We start from the raw sequence: 20353 nt of genomic DNA on the forward strand, positions 1-20353 counted from the left end.
GTACTGAGTAAAGGGTCTGAATACTTATGTAAATGTGACATTTCCGTTTTAATTTTTTTTATACAGTGGGGCAAAAAAGTATTTAGTCAACCACCAATTGTGCAAGTTCTCCCACTTAAAAAGATGAGAGAGGCCTGTAATTTTCATCATAGGTACACGTCAACTATGAAAGACAAAATGAGAAAAAAAAATCCAGAAAATCACATTATAGGATTTTTAATGAATTTATTTGCAAATTATGGTGGAAAATAAGTATTTGGTCAATAACAAAAGTTTTGTCAATACTTTGTTATATACCCTTTGTTGGCAATGACACAGGTCAAACGTTTTCTGTAAGTCTTCACAAGGTTTTCACACACTGTTGGTGGTATTTTGGCCCATTCCTCCATGCAGATCTCCTCTAGAGCAGTGATGTTTTGGGGCTGTCGCTGGGCAACACGGACTTTCAACTCCTTCCAAAGATTTTCTATGGGGTTGAGATCTGGAGACTGGCTAGGCCACTCCAGGACCTTGAAATGCTTCTTACGAAGCCACTCCTTCGTTGCCCGGGCGGTGTGTTTGGGATCATTGTCATGCTGAAAGACCCAGCCATGTTTCATCTTCAATGCCCTTGCTGATGGAAGGAGGTTTTCACTCAAAATCTCACGATACATGGCCCCATTCATTCTTTCCTTTACACGGATCAGTCGTCCTGGTCCCTTTGCAGAAAAACAGCTCCAAAGCATGATGTTTCCACCCCCATGCTTCACAGTAGGTATGGTGTTCTCTCAGCATTCTTTGTCCTCCAAACACGACGAGTTGAGTTTTTACCAAAAAGTTATATTTTGGTTTCATCTGACCATATGACATTCTCCCAATCCTCTTCTGGATCATCCAAATGCACTCTAGCAAACTTCAGACGGGCCTGGATATGTACTGGCTTAAGCAGGGGGACACGTCTTGCACTGCAGGATTTGAGTCCCTGGCGGCGTAGTGTGTTACTGATGGTAGGCTTTGTTACTTTGTTCCCAGCTCTCTGCAGGTCATTCACTAGGTCCCCCCGTGTGGTTCTGGGATTTTTGCTCACCGTTCTTGTGATCAATTTGACCCCACGGGGTGAGATCTTGCGTGGAGCCCCAGATCGAGGGAGATTATCAGTGGTCTTGTATGTCTTCCATTTCCTAATAATTGCTCCCACAGTTGATTTCTTCAAACCAAGCTGCTTACCTATTGCAGATTCAGTCTTCCCAGCCTGGTGCAGGTCTACAATTTTGTTTCTGGTGTCCTTTGACAGCTCTTTGGTCTTGGCCATAGTGGAGTTTGGAGTGTGACTGTTTGAGGTTGTGGACAGGTGTCTTTTATACTGATAACAAGTTCAAACAAGTGCCATTAATACAGGTAACGAGTGGAGGACAGAGGAGCCTCTTAAAGAAGAAGTTACAGGTCTGTGAGAGCCAGAAATCTTGCTTGTTTGTAGGTGACCAAATACTTATTTTCCACCATAATTTGCAAATAAATTCATAAAAAATCCTACAAAGTGATTTTCTGGATTTTTTTTTCTCAATTTGTCTGTCATAGTTGATGTGTACCTATGATGAAAATTACAGGCCTCTCTCATCTTTTTAAGTGGGAGAACTTGCACAATTGGTGGCTGACTAAATACTTTTTTTCCCCACTGTACATTTGATAAAATGTCTACAAACCTGTTTTTGCTTCGTCATTATGGGGTATTGTGTGTAGATTGATGAGGGGAATAAACAATTTAATCCATTTTAGAATAAGGCTGCAATGTAACAAAATGTGGGAAAAGTAAAGGGGTCTGAATACTTTCTGAATGTACTGTAGCTTGCATTGTTGGTCATTGTAAAGATAATCAAGGTTTTATGTGATGGGGGATTATTAAACTTGTCAAAACAACTACATACAAGCCAGTAGAAGGTAGTTGTTTCTCTCAATCCTAGTCATCAATAGATCTACATTCAGATACCAAATAAGATTCTGTATTTTTCACAAATCAACATTTCATGTTTTAAAACAAAAATGCTTGTTTAATGTCACACACAATAAACTACTGAAATAATGAATGTATAATACATTGATAAAGAATATGGAACGCAACATTTTAGTCATTTAGCAGATGCTCTTATCCAGAGCAATTAGGGTTAAGTGCCTTGCTCAAGGGCACATCAACAGATTTTTCCCCTAGTCGGCTCGGGGATTAGAACCAGCGACCTTTCGATTACTGGCACATCGCTCTTAACCACTAAGCTACCTGCCGCCCGTTCTTCACAATATTGATGAATCCACAATTCTTTATAGTATTTAATCGAAAATGATTGACATAGCTTTATACCACGATAAACTATTGACAGAGGGAATGTGATGAATTATGTTTTTTTATGTTGCCGTGATTTACAAAATTGTGATTGGTTTTGGATCATTGTTCCAGGGTGAGAAAAGTGGGAGGACATCATCCTCATAACTTGGTCCATTGGTAAATGAGTGGATGAGGGAACCATCTTCTGCACTAAAGAAAGTCACCTTCCTTTCCGGATAATCCAGATAGATACCGACTTTATCTGGAATTCCTACGTCAAGAACACGTTCTTCATCCTCCATGGCTTTAAGTCTTTGTCCATTGGATAGTCTGATTACCCAGAAGCCATCATTTGGTCTGAAAGCCAACGGCCCCTTCCTGTGAGCCGTTGCCTTGGCAACGCCAAGCACCCAGTCATCCTTCTCCTTCACATCCACCTCCCAGTAAGTCTTCAAAGCACGGCCCGTATTGCCCAACACAAAAGGCTCTTCATCAAAACAGTTCTCAATGTCAATGTTTCTCTGCGATGATTCACCTATCCAATGTAGTGATTTCCCATTTATCTTCAGCTTAGGGTGAGCTGTGTCCACATCCAGAGTAACATACACTGTGGAGAATAGGAAAACAACATATTTTATTCACTCATTATTTTCATTGTAATTGCATCTTTAGTGATTTAAAGATTAGGCATATAGGGCAGATAAAAAATATTTTTATTGAGTTAAAAAACAGATTCTGTTGACAGAGCGCATTACCTTCATGTGTGCGTGCTTTATTTATATCTGGTGGGGGAAAAAATGGGGGAAAAATAGCAATTCTATGTCTCACATTTCATATGAATATTATCTGAAGTTATATTGTATTTAAAAGAGATGCATTACCGAACTCTGCAGTGTCCTTCCTGGATCTCACTGATGCATCTACAATTGCAATGATAAACCAGAATGAGGTATGGAACACAAAGCTAATAACTGGGAAAGATACTGTGTAATTAACAAAAATATACATCTGACTTAATTTGTATGCACATGGATAAGATGCCGCACTAGGGTAAGTTGGTGCAAAGTTGGTGCTTACCCAGAATATATACAGCATCATTTGTATTAATGTAGTATATTTCTCACCATTTCTAGGAGATGGGTTGAGCTGCGTTTCTGTCTGTAAAGGGTTGTCTAGCTCTGCAGTTGAGTCATAACCTTCATATCACCAAAACAATAGAATATTCCTTAAATAATTTAAATAAACATTCTTCATCTGAAATATTTGTCAGACCATACTGTATAACTGCACATGCTTTCCATCAATTTTATGTTTTTGTTGTTTATTAAACAAAACATGCATGGATAATACGAGACCCCCCCACACACACACTTCCTCCCCTATGTATAACATAAAACACTAAAATATTGAGTCCTTAAGAATCAGATATCATATTTTAAATCTACCAACTCTCAATTGTCCTCTTTTGAAATAATGATCCAGTAAAAGTATTTACATTAAGAGATTAAAAGCTTACCCTTGTTTGTTGAACCCCCTGTTCAATTATACATTTTCTTATTTTGAAAGACAAATATCCACCATAACCTTTTTGTGGCAAAGAGAAGAAAACAAACTTACTCTGTTCTTTTGTTTTTGATCCACAACATCCTGTAAAAGAAAGAAAGAGTTGTGCTTATTTTACTCCAGTGCTATATTTACTAAAGTTATACTGAATATAGTAGTCAGGGGTAAATTCATGTATTTAGGGCTAATGATTTCGGTTTGTATATCGGAGCAGCTTTACCCATAGTGATGGTGGCTATTACCATGGTGATGGTGGCTATTACCATGGTGATGGTGGCTAAATAGTAACAGCTAACAATCAAGTAGTCCCCAGTATATCACATGATGTATTTAGGGCTGGATTCAATCCGTATCGCAGAAGTATTGCGGATCCGAGTTCCAGCTCGATTGAAATATAAAGACAATGTTCCAGCGTTCTCTGTTCCTTTTTTTCAGTTGTTTTTGGACTAAGACAAATTGAACTTTTATTAAAATATTTTTTGTTTCTTCCACTCCCTTAGTCGTGTTTTGTTTCTCTGAGTGCTGGGTTTAACCATAGCGTAACAGAACGATCTGGCCATGGACCAACAGAGAAACAGCACGGGGCAAACCAAGACAGCTTCCAACAAGCTATCCAGGCTCAAGGAACGTTGCTAGGACAGCATGACCAATTGATTCGGACTCTTTTGGAAAATAATCATCAACTGCTGAACCAGGTGACTCAGTTAACAACACAAGTCTCTAAATTGTCTGTTATCAGTTCTCCATCTCTCTCTGACCCCCAGTTTGATGCACCCCAAGTTGTTTCCTCTGACATTATGCAGGCTTCGTTCCATCGGGAACCCCCTGTCACGTCGCCTGAACCGTTCAATGGAGAATTGGACAAGTGCCAGGGATTTTTGCTTCAGTGTGACTTGATTTTTCGGCAGAGACCACTGTCGTTTTCTACTGATTCCTCTAAGGTACATTATGTTCTGGGGCTGTTAAGAGGGAGAGCTCTGGTTTGGGCTGAGGCTGTGTGCTCAAATCAAACTTTGACTGGAATGACTTTTGCAGATTTTTCTGCTAAATTGAAGACTGTTTTTGACCATCCTGACCATGTGGGTAATTCCTCCAAGAGACTTTTTAATTTGTCCCGCCAGTTTGCTGACCCTTCGGAGACCAGCGAGCCTGAGGCAGTCCTACCTTCCTCATGCGTCGTGGCGGCAGTACAGTGGGAGATCGAGTCTCTTGTGAAGACTGCACTTGCCACGGACCCGGGACCGGGTGATGGACCTCCCAACCTACTCTTTGTTCCCGAGACGGTCCGGTCTCAGGTGTTGCAATGGATTCACACCTCCCGTTTTGCTGGTCACCCTGGGATGAGACGCACGTTGACGCTGCTTAAGAAACATTTTTGGTGGCCTTCAATGGAAACTGACGTTCGGGCTTTTGTGGCAGCCTGTTCAACCTGTGCTCGGGGCAAAGCCTCCCATCAGTCCCCTTCGGGGCTGCTGCTACCCCTCCCAGTTTCCAGCCGTCCCTGGTCCCACATAGCCATGGATTTTGTCACCGGCCTACCAAAGTCTGAAGGTAATGATACTATACTTACCATTGTGGACAGATTCTCTAAATCTGTTCACTATATAGCATTACCAAAATTACCGTCTGCCAGTGAGACAGCGGACCTCCTAGTCCAACATGTATTCCGTCTCCATGGAATACCTGTGGACATCGTATCTGATAGAGGCCCACAGTTTACTTCCCATGTTTGGAAGGTTTTCTGTTCTGCTTTGGGTGCTTCCGTTAGTCTGTCCTCAGGGTTTCATCCCTAGACCAACGGTCAAACAGAAAGAGCCAAACAAGACCTCGAAGCAACCCTTCGTTGTGTGGCTGCTCAACATCCATCATCCTGGGCCAAACATCTGCCTTGGATAGAGTACGCCCACAACTCCCTCACCACCTCTGCCACCGGCCTTTCACCCTTCGAAGTAACCATGGGTTATCAACCCCCTCTGTTTCCTGCTCAGGAGAAGGAATTGGCTGTTCCTTCGGTTCAGGAGAACCTCCGCCGCTGCCAGAGATTGTGGAGTGAAGCTCGGGAAGTGTTGCTTCGGACCACCGACAGGAACAAGACGACAGCGGATAGGAGCAGGACTCCCGCACCTGTGTTTCATCCTGGTCAAGAAGTTTGGCTGTCATCAAAGAACGTACCTCTTCGTACCAAATCATGCAAGCTGTCTCCTCGGTACCTGGGTCCGTTTGTGGTGGAGTCCATCGTTAACCCCGCTGCGGTTCGTTTGAAGTTGCCTTCAGCCATGAAGATACACCCTACTTTCCACGTCTCCCAACTGAAACCTGTGTCCTCCAGCCTTTTGTGTCCGCCGGCAGATCCACCTCCACCTGTTCGCCTCATTGACGACCATCCGGCCTACACCGTCAGTAGGCTCCTGGACTCTCGGAGGCGGGGTAGGGGTCTCCAATACCTAGTCGATTGGGAAGGTTATGGACCAGAGGAGAGGACTTGGGTCCCTAAGCGTTTTGTGTTGGATCCTCAGCTGATCACGGACTTCCATCACGACAACCCTGACAGGCCTGGTGGGTCGCCAGGTGGCGACCATTGAGGGGGGATACTGTTATGTGGGCAGCTTGTCTCTCCCTTTTCTGTTTCCCTTCCTCCTTGTTTTGTCCCCTCTTTGTCTGTTGTATCTGTATGTGTGTTTGTCCCGATTATGTTGGTGCGTCTGCCGGTGTGTGTCTGGAGTGGATCGGGGGGCGTGCTCAGGATCTGCCTCTCCTGTGCAGCTGCGGGTTGTTTCCAGTGATTCCTGCCTACGCAGCTCCATCCTATTCTCTCATGAACCTGCACTACTAATTCCTGGGCATGGCTCTCCACCGGCGCCAGATCATTGTTCTTACTAGAGCGGTAACTTGGCTCACCAGTAGAGTTAAATTGTCTTTGTCTTCAGCCTGGCTCTTTACTCTCCTTAACCTGTCGTTTGTTTTGTCTTCAGTTCAGACAAACCTGCCTGCCTGCCTGCCTGCCTGCCTCAGCGTCTCCTTCCTCCGGAGCCGACTAGCCCACTCTGTTCCTTTTCTTCAGTTGTTTTTGGACTAAGACAAATTGAACTTTTATTAAAATAATTTTTGTTTTTTCCACTCCCTTAGTCGTGTTTTGTTTCTCTGAGTGCTGGGTTTAACCATAGCGTAAGAGTAAAGGGTTTTCTAGCTCTGCAGTTGAGTCATAACCTTCATATCACCAAAACAATAGAATATTCCTTAAATAATTTAAATAAACATTCTTCATCTGAAATATTTGTCAGACCATACTGTATAACTGCACATGCTTTCCATCAATTTTATGTTTTTGTTGTTTATTAAACAAAACATGCATGGATAATACGAGACCCCCCCACACACACACTTCCTCCCCTATGTATAACATAAAACACTAAAATATTGAGTCCTTAAAAGTCAGAGATCATATTTTAAATCTACCAACTCTCAATTGTCTTCTTTTGAAATAATGATCAAGTAAAAGTATTTACATTAAGAGATTAAAAGCCTACCAGTCTTTGTTGAATCCCCGGTGCTCTGTCCTGTATAAAGTAATACAGTGTTCAATTATATATTTTCTTCTTTTGAAAGACAAATATCCACCATAACCTTTTTGTGGCAAAGAGAAGAAAACAAACTTACTCTGTTCTTTTGTTTTTGATCCACAACATCCTGTAAAAGAAAGAAAGAGTTGTGCTTATTTTACTCCAGTGCTATATTTACTAAAGTTATACTGAATATAGTAGTCAGGGGTAAATTCATGTATTTAGGGCTAATGATTTCGGTTTGTATATCGGAGCAGCTTTACCCATAGTGATGGTGGCTATTACCATGGTGATGGTGGCTATTACCATGGTGATGGTGGCTAAATAGTAACAGCTAACAATCAAGTAGTCCCCAGTATATCACATGATGTATTTAGGGCTGGATTCAATCCGTATCGCAGAAGTATTGCGGATCCGAGTTCCAGCTCGATTGAAATATAAAGACAATGTTCCAGCGTTCTCTGTTCCTTTTTTTCAGTTGTTTTTGGACTAAGACAAATTGAACTTTTATTAAAATATTTTTTGTTTCTTCCACTCCCTTAGTCGTGTTTTGTTTCTCTGAGTGCTGGGTTTAACCATAGCGTAACAGAACGATCTGGCCATGGACCCAACAGAGAAACAGCACGGGGCAAACCAAGACAGCTTCCAACAAGCTATCCAGGCTCAAGGAACGTTGCTAGGACAGCATGACCAATTGATTCGGACTCTTTTGGAAAATAATCATCAACTGCTGAACCAGGTGACTCAGTTAACAACACAAGTCTCTAAATTGTCTGTTATCAGTTCTCCATCTCTCTCTGACCCCCAGTTTGATGCACCCCAAGTTGTTTCCTCTGACATTATGCAGGCTTCGTTCCATCGGGAACCCCCTGTCACGTCGCCTGAACCGTTCAATGGAGAATTGGACAAGTGCCAGGGATTTTTGCTTCAGTGTGACTTGATTTTTCGGCAGAGACCACTGTCGTTTTCTACTGATTCCTCTAAGGTACATTATGTTCTGGGGCTGTTAAGAGGGAGAGCTCTGGTTTGGGCTGAGGCTGTGTGCTCAAATCAAACTTTGACTGGAATGACTTTTGCAGATTTTTCTGCTAAATTGAAGACTGTTTTTGACCATCCTGACCATGTGGGTAATTCCTCCAAGATACTTTTTAATTTGTCCCGCCAGTTTGCTGACCCTTCGGAGACCAGCGAGCCTGAGGCAGTCCTACCTTCCTCATGCGTCGTGGCGGCAGTACAGTGGGAGATCGAGTCTCTTGTGAAGACTGCACTTGCCACGGACCCGGGACCGGGTGATGGACCTCCCAACCTACTCTTTGTTCCCGAGACGGTCCGGTCTCAGGTGTTGCAATGGATTCACACCTCCCGTTTTGCTGGTCACCCTGGGATGAGACGCACGTTGACGCTGCTTAAGAAACATTTTTGGTGGCCTTCAATGGAAACTGACGTTCGGGCTTTTGTGGCAGCCTGTTCAACCTGTGCTCGGGGCAAAGCCTCCCATCAGTCCCCTTCGGGGCTGCTGCTACCCCTCCCAGTTTCCAGCCGTCCCTGGTCCCACATAGCCATGGATTTTGTCACCGGCCTACCAAAGTCTGAAGGTAATGATACTATACTTACCATTGTGGACAGATTCTCTAAATCTGTTCACTATATAGCATTACCAAAATTACCGTCTGCCAGTGAGACAGCGGACCTCCTAGTCCAACATGTATTCCGTCTCCATGGAATACCTGTGGACATCGTATCTGATAGAGGCCCACAGTTTACTTCCCATGTTTGGAAGGTTTTCTGTTCTGCTTTGGGTGCTTCCGTTAGTCTGTCCTCAGGGTTTCATCCCCAGACCAACGGTCAAACAGAAAGAGCCAATCAAGACCTCGAAGCAACCCTTCGTTGTGTGGCTGCTCAACATCCATCATCCTGGGCCAAACATCTGCCTTGGATAGAGTACGCCCACAACTCCCTCACCACCTCTGCCACCGGCCTTTCACCCTTCGAAGTAACCATGGGTTATCAACCCCCTCTGTTTCCTGCTCAGGAGAAGGAATTGGCTGTTCCTTCGGTTCAGGAGAACCTCCGCCGCTGCCAGAGATTGTGGAGTGAAGCTCGGGAAGTGTTGCTTCGGACCACCGACAGGAACAAGACGACAGCGGATAGGAGCAGGACTCCCGCACCTGTGTTTCATCCTGGTCAAGAAGTTTGGCTGTCATCAAAGAACGTACCTCTTCGTACCAAATCATGCAAGCTGTCTCCTCGGTACCTGGGTCCGTTTGTGGTGGAGTCCATCGTTAACCCCGCTGCGGTTCGTTTGAAGTTGCCTTCAGGCATGAAGATACACCCTACTTTCCACGTCTCCCAACTGAAACCTGTGTCCTCCAGCCTTTTGTGTCCGCCGGCAGATCCACCTCCACCTGTTCGCCTCATTGACGACCATCCGGCCTACACCGTCAGTAGGCTCCTGGACTCTCGGAGGCGGGGTAGCGGTCTCCAATACCTAGTCGATTGGGAAGGTTATGGACCAGAGGAGAGGACTTGGGTCCCTAAGCGTTTTGTGTTGGATCCTCAGCTGATCACGGACTTCCATCACGACAACCCTGACAGGCCTGATGGGTCGCCAGGTGGCGACCATTGAGGGGGGGGTACTGTTATGTGGGCAGCTTGTCTCTCCCTTTTCTGTTTCCCTTCCTCCTTGTTTTGTCCCCTCTTTGTCTGTTGTATCTGTATGTGTGTTTGTCCCGATTATGTTGGTGCGTCTGCCGGTGTGTGTCTGGAGTGGATCGGGGGGCGTGCTCAGGATCTGCCTCTCCTGTGCAGCTGCGGGTTGTTTCCAGTGATTCCTGCCTACGCAGCTCCATCCTATTCTCTCATGAACCTGCACTACTAATTCCTGGGCATGGCTCTCCACCGGCGCCAGATCATTGTTCTTACTAGAGCGGTAACTTGGCTCACCAGTAGAGTTAAATTGTCTTTGTCTTCAGCCTGGCTCTTTACTCTCCTTAACCTGTCGTTTGTTTTGTCTTCAGTTCAGACAAACCTGCCTGCCTGCCTGCCTGCCTGCCTCAGCCTCTCCTTCCTCCGGAGCCGACTAGCCCACTCTGTTCCTTTTCTTCAGTTGTTTTTGGACTAAGACAAATTGAACTTTTATTAAAATAATTTTTGTTTTTTCCACTCCCTTAGTCGTGTTTTGTTTCTCTGAGTGCTGGGTTTAACCATAGCGTAAGAGTAAAGGGTTTTCTAGCTCTGCAGTTGAGTCATAACCTTCATATCACCAAAACAATAGAATATTCCTTAAATAATTTAAATAAACATTCTTCATCTGAAATATTTGTCAGACCATACTGTATAACTGCACATGCTTTCCATCAATTTTATGTTTTTGTTGTTTATTAAACAAAACATGCATGGATAATACGAGACCCCCCCACACACACACTTCCTCCCCTATGTATAACATAAAACACTAAAATATTGAGTCCTTAAAAATCAGAGATCATATTTTAAATCTACCAACTCTCAATTGTCTTCTTTTGAAATAATGATCAAGTAAAAGTATTTACATTAAGAGATTAAAAGCCTACCAGTCTTTGTTGAATCCCCGGTGCTCTGTCCTGTATAAAGTAATACAGTGTTCAATTATACATTTTCTTCTTTTGAAAGACAAATATCCACCATAACCTTTTTGTGGCAAAGAGAAGAAAACAAACTTACTCTGTTCTTCTGTTTTTGATCCACAACATCCTGTAAAAGAAAGAAAGAGTTGTGCTTATTTTACTCCAGTGCTATATTTACTATAGTTATACTGAATATAGTAGTCAGGGGTAAATTCATGTATTTAGGGCTAATGATTTCGGTTTGTATATCGGAGCAGCTTTACCCATAGTGATGGTGGCTATTACCATGGTGATGGTGGCTATTACCATGGTGATGGTGGCTAAATAGTAACAGCTAACAATCAAGTAGTCCCCAGTATATCACATGATGTATTTAGGGCTGGATTCAATCCGTATCGCAGAAGTATTGCGGATCCGAGTTCCAGCTCGATTGAAATATAAAGGCAATGTTCCAGCGTTCGCAGAGACTGCATTAAAAGTAAATGCTGCATACAGTATGTTGGCTCAATCGGAAAATTACTGTTAAATTTGAACGCAGATCTTCCACAATACTTCCGCGATACGGATTGAATCCAGCCCTTAAGTATCTATATCCAAGCAGCTTACCCATGGTGATGGTGGCAAAATGGTCAAAGTTAAGAGTCAAATTGTTGCAGAACAACTCTGTCTTGTCCTTCTATAATACTCAGCCACGGCACCTATAAAGAAATTAGCAACCTTATTTCACGTCTGCTAGGCCTGATTCACATTGCTAACAAAAACCAAGAGACAAGTGTAAAGGAAACTATGGAAAATGGCTTGAGCAGAGAGGAAGGCAAACTTGATCTATTCTTAATGTTTTAATTGGAGAAATGCCTCTGGTCAGTCTCAAACACAGAATTGTTGTTGTGTTACCACCAAAACAAGTGGGTGATCCTGAATGGTTTTGTGATACGCTCAACTCTATGGTATTAAGCACATTCATAACTGTTTTATAACACCTCAAATGTATGTCACTTTACTTAAAGTGTCTGTGCACACTCTATAACGGCATGTGACATGGTTTTGACGCCCATCATTCCATTTCATGTAATAATGTGACACAGAGTTTGGTAAATGATATAACGCCCTATTATAACATCTGGTATGTAGACACTTATGTAGCATGTAATAACATATGACATTAGTTGTCATGCAGAATGTGTAATAGCAGTTGTTATTAACAGTTGACATAAGCGCATATGACAACAAGATGAACAATCCTATATAACACCCATTATAACTAGTTTTATAACATCTTATGCCGTTACTCATAACTATTTAAAACAACTCATTACAGCTTATGACAAATGTTATAATGTGTTGTATAGCTGTTATAAAGGCTTTATGAATGCATGAATAAGGACACTGGCAGTAAACTGTTTCTTTGGGACTCATTGGAACAAGCACTAAAATGCATTTGGTATCAGGTAGTTACCAATTGGGTACAATTATTTGAAGTATGTACTAGCAAGTACCCATTGATACCTTATAATGTCCTAGCAAATATGCAATTTATGTAACATAACATAAGGTACTACCCAAATCACTTCCTACTGTGCTAGTTCCATTCCAAAGACATTTCAATAAAGGATTAGATTCTAAAAGTGATTAGTTAGTTTCAGAAAGACAGTACTTCAGTTATCCTGTTGAAAGGGTTGTCTTTCAGGGATATTTCAAATTGCCTCAGATCAAAAGGATTATTGTTTAACCCACTAGTATAGAAGTTCAAAGTTACAGTAAAAAAACAATAACGCTGAATGGTTAGTCAACGAGAGAGAGAGAGAGAGACAGAGACAGACAGAGAGAGAGAGAGAGAGCAAGATGGAATCATTTCAGGACATTATGGTGATTATTTTTCAGACACTTACCTTGTGTAAAAATAATGTCCTATTTTGTTGTATATGTATCACATATAGTCTCAAATATTATTCATACCAAGTACCCATTTACCAAATTGCTAATGCTAAAGGCTAGTGAGTGGCCATAATTATGATAACAGAAAGAGTTGATAAAGAGACAACATACTGCAGCTCCTCTGGTTAATGTGTAACCAGTCAGTCGAACCTTCCAGCAAGAATCACGTAGGGAAACTGGGAGGGTTTAATCAAGACAACAGTATCTTATTAACTTTTCAGTACAGTACTTCATAGGAAAGCTGCCCCCCCCCCCCCATATGGCCAGTTTAGTTACTGCAAGCATTATATATACTCTATGCCAGGGGTTTGCAAACCTTTTTGGCCCACAACCCCATTTTGATATCTGAAAATCATCGGACCCCAAACATGTAAAAAACAATTAAAATAATTAACAGCGATTGTCTACTTTTTTATTTGGGGCTATGGCAGTCAATTGAAAAAACATTCTCACAGTATTTCTGATTGTCTTCTCAACTCACCATCACATACTTTTAATGTGGGGCTATGACAGTCAATTAGTCTGACATAATGTATCTTATCTCACCACCACTAATGAGATGGGTGTGCTATATGCATGTCGCGTTGGAGCTTCTCAAAGTCAGGGGGCATGGTCGACAGTACGCACCTCATCTCTGCTGTCACATCCAACCTGGATCGATATTTGGTTTTAATGCAGACGAGAGCATTGAATCCAGCTACACACAGATATGAGCTGGCGAAGGGTACCATGAGTTTTATGGTGCTTTCAAGACAAAAGAGAACTCGGAAAAATACAAGGTCAAATCATGACATCAGTGATCTGCAGGTTGGAAATTTGGAGCTCTAGAAAGAGGCCCGAGTTCCCGAGTTGGAATTCTGAGTTGGATGACCGTTCTAAACATTTTCCGGAAGTCGGAGATTTCCAAGTTCAAGTTCCAAGTTCCCTGTTTTTCTTAACGCAGCATTAATGCTCAGAGGGAGATGGCACGGTTTTCCATTTGAATCAGGAACCAAAACTCCTTCGTAGTGACCAGTGAATGCATTCGGTCAGATGACACTCAATCAGCTGTTGGATTTTCACTTACAAGCATGTCAACGGAGCCAGGATCGCAGTCAAATCGATTGGAAGTGGGTCCCAAAGTGCTCTTCCAAGCATTGGAGGTGAGCAGTCATCACTTGTGTGGGACACTTACTGTTGGTGTTTTCTGCTAGAAACATGAACAACCGGGGAAGGGGGAATAGTTCGCTTTTGAAAGACTCTCTCTCCAATAATAATTATTTCCTCTAAATGCCCTGATTCGGTCACTCATCTGTAGAATTATTTTGTATTTCCCCTGCATGCTTGTGTTCAGTTCATTCAGTTTCCCAAATATGTCTGTTACATCAAATCAAAATTGTATTTGCCACATGCGTCGAATACAACAGTTGTAGACATTACAGTGAAATGCTTACTTACAAGCCCTTAACCAACAATGCAGTTTTTTGAGGAAAAAATAAAATTAAAAAAGTGTGAAGTAAAAAATATATAAGTACAAAATAAAGGCAAATAACTAAAGAGCAGCAGTAAAATAAAAGAACAGTAGGGAGGCTATATACAGGGGGGTACCGGTACAGACTCAATGTGCAGGGGCACCGGCTAGTCGAGGTAATTGAGGTAATATGTACATGTGGGTAGATTTAAAGTGTCTATGTATAAATAATAAACAGAGTAGCAGCAGTGTAAAAGAGGGGGATGGGGTGGGTTTGGGGGGGCAGTGCAAATAGTACGGGTAGCCATGATTAGCTGTTCAGGAGTCTTATGGCTTGGGGGTAGAAGCTGTTAAGAAGCCTTTTGGACCTAGACTTGGCGCTCGTCGTGCAGTAGCAGAGAGAACAGTCTATGACTAGGGGTGGCTGGATTCTTTGACAATTTTTAGAGCCTTCATCTGACACCGCCTGGTATAGAGGTCCTGGATGGCAGGAAGCTTGGCCTCAGTGATGTACTGGGCCGTACGCACTACCCTCTGTAGTACCTTGCGGTCGAAGGCCGAGCAGTTGCGATACCAGGCGGTGATGCAACCAGTCAGGATGCTCTCGATTGTGCAGCTGTATAACTTTTTGAGGATCTGAGGACCCATGCCAAATCTTTTCAACCTCCTGAGGGGGAATAGGCTTTGTCATGCCCTCTTCATGACTGTCTTGGTGTGTTTGGACCATGACAGTTGGTTGGTGATGAGGACACCAAGGAACTTGAAGCTCTCGACATGCTCCACTACAGCCCTGTTGATGTGAATGGGGGCGTGTTTGTCCCTCCTTTTCCAGTAGTCCACGATCATCTCCTTTCTGCATCACGTTGATGTAGAGGTGGTTGTCCTGGCACCATACTGCCACATCGCTGACCTCCTCCCTATAGGCTATCTCATCATTGTCGATGATCAGGCCTACCACCGTTGTGTCATTTTATTTTAATTACACAGAAAGTCAACCAAGTCAACCAAACAGTTCCTCTCTCAATGTGAAAAATATGTCCAACACTCCCCCTCGATAACCACCAAGCCTCGGTGTGAAATAGAACATTGTCATGCTCTGATCCCATAACGCCACATAGTTTTGCGAACAGGTGTGCGCGCAGTGGATGTGGTTTGATGTAGCTTACAATCTAAGTTACCTGCTACAGTATATCTCTGAGTTTCTGTGCTCAGCTCTTTTGCCACCAGTTGCTCTCGGTGTATCATACAATGTGTCCATATGGCAGAGGGAGACACATTCATAACTAGAGTGCAGAGGCCTGCCTGCCATCCCGCCGTAGATGGAGCCCCATCTGTGCAAAAGCCAACCATTTGATCCCATGGAATCTGTTTTTTGTCAATATAGCCATGCCGCACACTGAACATCCCCTGTGCCGTTTCATGCTCGGGAATCGTGAGACAACAATATGTCCTTGTGAATAGCCTCCCTCGACATGTATAGCGAACAAACGTCAATGCATGGGTCAGTCCTATGACATACACATATAGGAGGCAGGGCCATGACTACACCAATGAGAGGAACCATTTAAGTTCCTGCCTAGCAACAGAGATGTATTGGCTGTCTAGACGTGCAAGGAGTTGACTCCGCCCAGTGGAGGGAATAAATATATGTACTTGTGGAAACATGTCTTTGTCTTATGCAGCTGTTTGACCCAGTGGGTGAATACACTTGGTTTGAGCTTTTCCTAGTAGTCCGTGAGTTTTACTCTGTTTATTTAGAACCTAACAGTATTCAGGACAAAAAGTTAATTTCTTTGCCAAATGTTTTGCATTATTCATTTAGTGCCTTTTTACAAATAGAATGCATGTTTTGGAATATGCTTATTCTGTCCAGTCTTCCTTCTTATCAATCTGCCATTTAAGGCAGGGGTTCTCAAACCTCTCCTCGGGGACCCCCAGCCATTCCATATATTTGAACTATTCCACAGCTAGCACACCTGATTCAAATTGTCAACTAATCATCAAGCCCTTGACTAGGTGAATCAAACGAGCTAGTTCAGGGCTACAACAAAATTGTGAAATGTCTGGGGGTCCCTGAGGAGAGGTTTGAGAACCACTGATTTAGGTTAGTATTGTGAAGTAACTACTGTACAATGTCGTTTATCCATCCTCAGTTTTCTCCTATCACAGCCATTAAACTCTGTAACTGTTTTAATGTCACCATTGGCCTCATGGTGAAATCCCTGAGCGGTTTCCTTCCTCTCCAGCAACTGAGTTAAGAAGGATGCCTGTATCTTTGTAGTGACTGGGTGTATTGATACGCCATCCAAAGTGTAATTAATAACTTCCCTATGCTCAAAGGGATGGATATTCAGAGTGTGCTATCTACCAATCGGTGCCCTCCTTTGCGAGGCATTGAACAACCTCCCTGGTGTATGTGGTTAAATCTGTGCTTGAAATGTACTACTCGACTGTGGGACCTCACAGATAATTGTATTTGTGGGGTACAGAGATGGGGTAGTCATTGGTAAATCAAGTTAACCATTAATACTGAACACAGAATGAGTCCATGCAACTTATTATATGACTTGTTAATTACATTTTTAATCCTGAACTTATTTAGGACTTGCTATAACAAAGGGTTTGAATACTCAAGACATTCCAGCTTTTTGTTTTTAATTAGTTTATAAACATTTCATAAAAACAAAATTCTACTTTGATGTTATGGATAGATCAGTGACACAAGCTGTAACAAAACAAAATGTGGAAAAAGTGAAGGGGTGTACTTTCTGAAGGCACTGTATATCATGTGTTTTATGCCTCCTGTCATCAAGGCAGTAAAATACCCACTGAGACAGACTTACTTTCCTGTGAGAATTTTGCACCTTTTAGTTTCGCACATAACCAATTATTCAGTCTTGTCTCTATGCTATTCTCAAGAGTCTTGAATTATATTATATTTGATGTGTAAAGCTTCACCTTTGTCAAAATATGTACTCATTTTACCAGGTTTCACAATTATGTAGCTGTACTTTATAAAATGTCACACACACACAAAGACACACATTCATGAAGAAATTATGACAAACAACAATATTTATTTTTTAAATGTTTTTTTCTCATTTATTTTTTTATTTTTATATCGGACCAGAAACAATCAAGTTATTTGCCTTTTTGTGAATTCCAAGATCTTCATAATCACTTTTCCAAACTGTGTTATTCTTAAGACGTTTCAGTGAGGTTAAGTTTCCTTCTCTTTAAAAAATAATACAATATAGTACAATATAGTACAATGTTTCTTCTCTTTACCAGTAGAAAACATGTAGTTGTTACAGAGTACAGAAAAATGGGACAAATGAGAGGGGAAAGGGAGCATCCCTGACTTGTGCAACGAGATAAATAAAACGAGGTCAAACATACTAGTTTTCCTCAGCTTCGTCCTCACGTACACACACTCAGAGTTATAAACCCATGAAGAGAGAGACAAACGTTTCATACTGAATAAGGAACACTGATCTTACATTTGAACCGCAACCCATTATTTTTTTCATAGACAAAAACTTCCCCCTGCTTCCATGTCTTTTCTTACCCAGGGAAATCAGTGGAGGCTGCTGAGGGGCTCATAATAATGGCTGGAATGGAGCAAATGGAATGGCATCAAACCATGTGTTTGATATATTTGATACTATTCCACTTATTCCACTCCAGCAATTACCAAGAGCCCGTCCTCCCCAATTAAGGTGCCACCATCCTCCTGTGAGTGAAATTGATTTAGGTGTTGCCCTTTGGGCGTATCACCAGACTTTCTGATCATGGCTTTGAGAAAGAGATACAGGAAGCAAACAGGAAGGGATACAACGTGTTTTTGAAGAGATGTTAGGAAACTGATGATTGGTGCCGGCTTTCGGTCACTGTTGGCTAAAGCCGAGAAAACCCAAGAATGGCAAGTAAGCTTTTACTCGTCATCGTCGTCGTCGTCGTCGTCATCATCATCATCATCATCATCATCATCATCATCATCATCATCATCATCATCATCATCGTCGTCGTCATCATCATCTTCGTCGTCGTCATCATCTTCGTCATCATCATCATCATCATCGTCATCATCTTCATCTTCATCATCATCATCATCGTCATCATCGTCATCTGGGTCAATCTTTCCGGACAGCACGTCCTCGATCCAGTCCTCAAGCTCATCAGCAGTGGGCATGTCCTCATCATCATCCATCTCCATCCACACACTGTCGGCCTGTGAGGGAACACAAACACAGTAAGACCTCGATTTGACTGTCACGAGACAAGATGGAGTTGGCCTACAAGACATAAAGACACTAAGATTCAAGAGAGGCTTGAATACAAGACAATGAGAGTAGACCATCAAAAACCTGAGTTTCTCAGAGAAGATGGATGGATGGACAGAAGAGGATGATACAAAGGAGACGACAGAGTCAAATACTGTATGGAAAATGATATTTACCATCTACTATTCGTTCTATTCAGAACTTCAAAAATAACAATTTTAAAATGTGTATATTGTATTCTTTGCTATTGGACTTAATGGTAGATAAAATGACTAAATGATGAGCCTATCATTATCTGATGTATTGATAACTAAACAAAATGTTCTCATGGTATTTCATAGAAAACTGATTTTGCATGAATGACTCAGGGTTAAAAGATGTGTGAAACCCCAATTAATGCGCAATCAAAGGTTCTGAACAGAAGACAGGGGGTATTACAAGTGTTATCAGTTTAGAGTTTTGTCCTTAGAGTTTTTAAAATGCACCACACACTTGTGAAAATATCACCAACAACCAGGGGCGGTGTGTCCATTAGGGCGATATGGGCGACGCACTGCCAAACGGGAAAAGGAAGGGATTTTTTTTCTAATCAATTGTATCACGGCAACAGTAGTTATCAGTGTTCTAATCTAGACGTCTGATCTGCCACTAAATGTCCAATCAGGCTAAAGTCGTGCTTCAAATGGCCCTGCCCCTTTTGGGGCGATTTCAGTCAGGTTGAAAATCGCCCCAGAAGTCTCTCATAGACTCTCATGTAAAATCTTTTTTTTTTCAAATATCAGAGCTTTCAATACAATCTCTATGGGTTCCGGGAGGGCTTGCACTTACGCGCTTTCATCATACGTAACATAACCATGAACGTAACTAAGAAAAGAGCGGGTAGCAGCGTCAATCAATTCACGTACTACTGTCAAGATGGCTAGCGTTCAGTGCAACTCGATTGTCTCTTTGAAAGAAGTTCCTTTTTGTCGGCAAACAAATCAAGATAAATTGGCAACGAAACAATTAGGACCTCCCAGACCAAATTTAATAATTCAACAGGTTTCTACTAAAGGGGGAAAGTCCTACACCCGAGGATTTTCCAAAAATTGGTACGAACGAAAAACCTGGCTAGCAGGCTGCGATGTAGCTAATGCAGTCTTCTGCTACCCCTGCTTACTCTTTCACCCTGAAGGCGGCACGGCAGACAGCACCGCTTGGACAGCGACTGGTGTAACGGACATGCACCATCTTTCAGAAAAGATTAAGAAACATGAGCTGTCAAAGACCCACATGGATAGCTGTTTGAGATTGTCTGCTTTGGGGAGAGTGAACATTGCCACTCAACTGGATGAGGGATACAGGCTAGCTGTCCGCCGCCACAACGATGAGGTTAGCAAGAACCGCCACATCCTCAGCCGGCTAATCCAGTGTGTGAAATTTTGCGGAGTGTTTGAGTTAGCTTTGCGAGGCAAAGATTAAACTGAGGGCTCCACCAACCCTGGTATTTTTCTTGGACTTGTCAACTTTGTGGCACAATTAGATGAGGTGTTTTATGGAAATGCATATTGTTTATGCAGTGTTGAGGAACGTGAAAGAACACCCTTGATTATTTTTACTGTGATAACTTATTTTGCTTTTGTAAGCCAACACTTTTGAGATCAGTCAATAAATGCTTCTGG

The 20353-nt window shown here is 42.4% G+C and overlaps 2 protein-coding genes across 3 annotated transcripts in view; both read right to left on the bottom strand.

Annotated features, from left to right (window-relative positions):
• Positions 1–2000: 2000 nt before the first annotated feature.
• Positions 2001–13099, bottom strand: LOC311113143 (butyrophilin subfamily 1 member A1-like). 2 transcript variants are annotated; one of them, XM_084156304.1, is made up of 11 exons: positions 12914–13099; positions 11631–11722; positions 11122–11151; positions 10992–11021; positions 7517–7546; positions 7387–7416; positions 3914–3943; positions 3421–3492; positions 3178–3216; positions 3052–3078; positions 2001–2903 (listed from the first exon to the last, which is right to left on the bottom strand). In XM_084156304.1, the coding sequence occupies exons 2-11, from the start codon at positions 11632–11634 to the stop codon at positions 2392–2394; spliced, it is 804 nt and encodes a 267-aa protein (XP_084012430.1). In that variant the 5' UTR covers positions 11635–11722; positions 12914–13099; the 3' UTR covers positions 2001–2391. The 2 variants fall into 2 exon arrangements, with proteins under 2 accessions (XP_084012430.1, XP_084012431.1); XM_084156305.1 differs by lacking the exons at positions 10992–11021; positions 11122–11151; positions 11631–11722; positions 12914–13099 and adding an exon at positions 7704–8662.
• A 5244-nt stretch (positions 13100–18343) lies between these two features.
• Positions 18344–20353, bottom strand: part of LOC311113141 (calsequestrin-1-like) — a gene marked incomplete at both ends in the record, with an annotated part of 74648 nt that continues 72638 nt past the window's right edge. Inside the window, one exon of the mRNA XM_084156302.1 lies at positions 18344–18498. Within this exon, the coding sequence (XP_084012428.1) occupies positions 18344–18498 (155 nt within the window). The remainder of the gene's footprint in view (positions 18499–20353) is intronic.

The sequence above is a fragment of the Coregonus lavaretus genome (assembly GCF_964263955.1).
Source record: "Coregonus lavaretus genome assembly, chromosome: 39".
In the NCBI taxonomy this organism is placed as follows: domain Eukaryota; kingdom Metazoa; phylum Chordata; class Actinopteri; order Salmoniformes; family Salmonidae; genus Coregonus; species Coregonus lavaretus.

Bases quoted from the DNA above. Each gene is read 5' to 3' on its own strand.
- LOC311113143 (XM_084156304.1), bottom strand. The intron at 11,022-11,121 runs GTAAGTTTGTTT...TACTTTATACAG, and splicing joins ATCAAAAACAGAAGAACAGA to GACAGAGCACCGGGGATTCA. The intron at 2,904-3,051 runs GTAATGCGCTCT...TATTCTCCACAG, and splicing joins TAAAGCACGCACACATGAAG to TGTATGTTACTCTGGATGTG.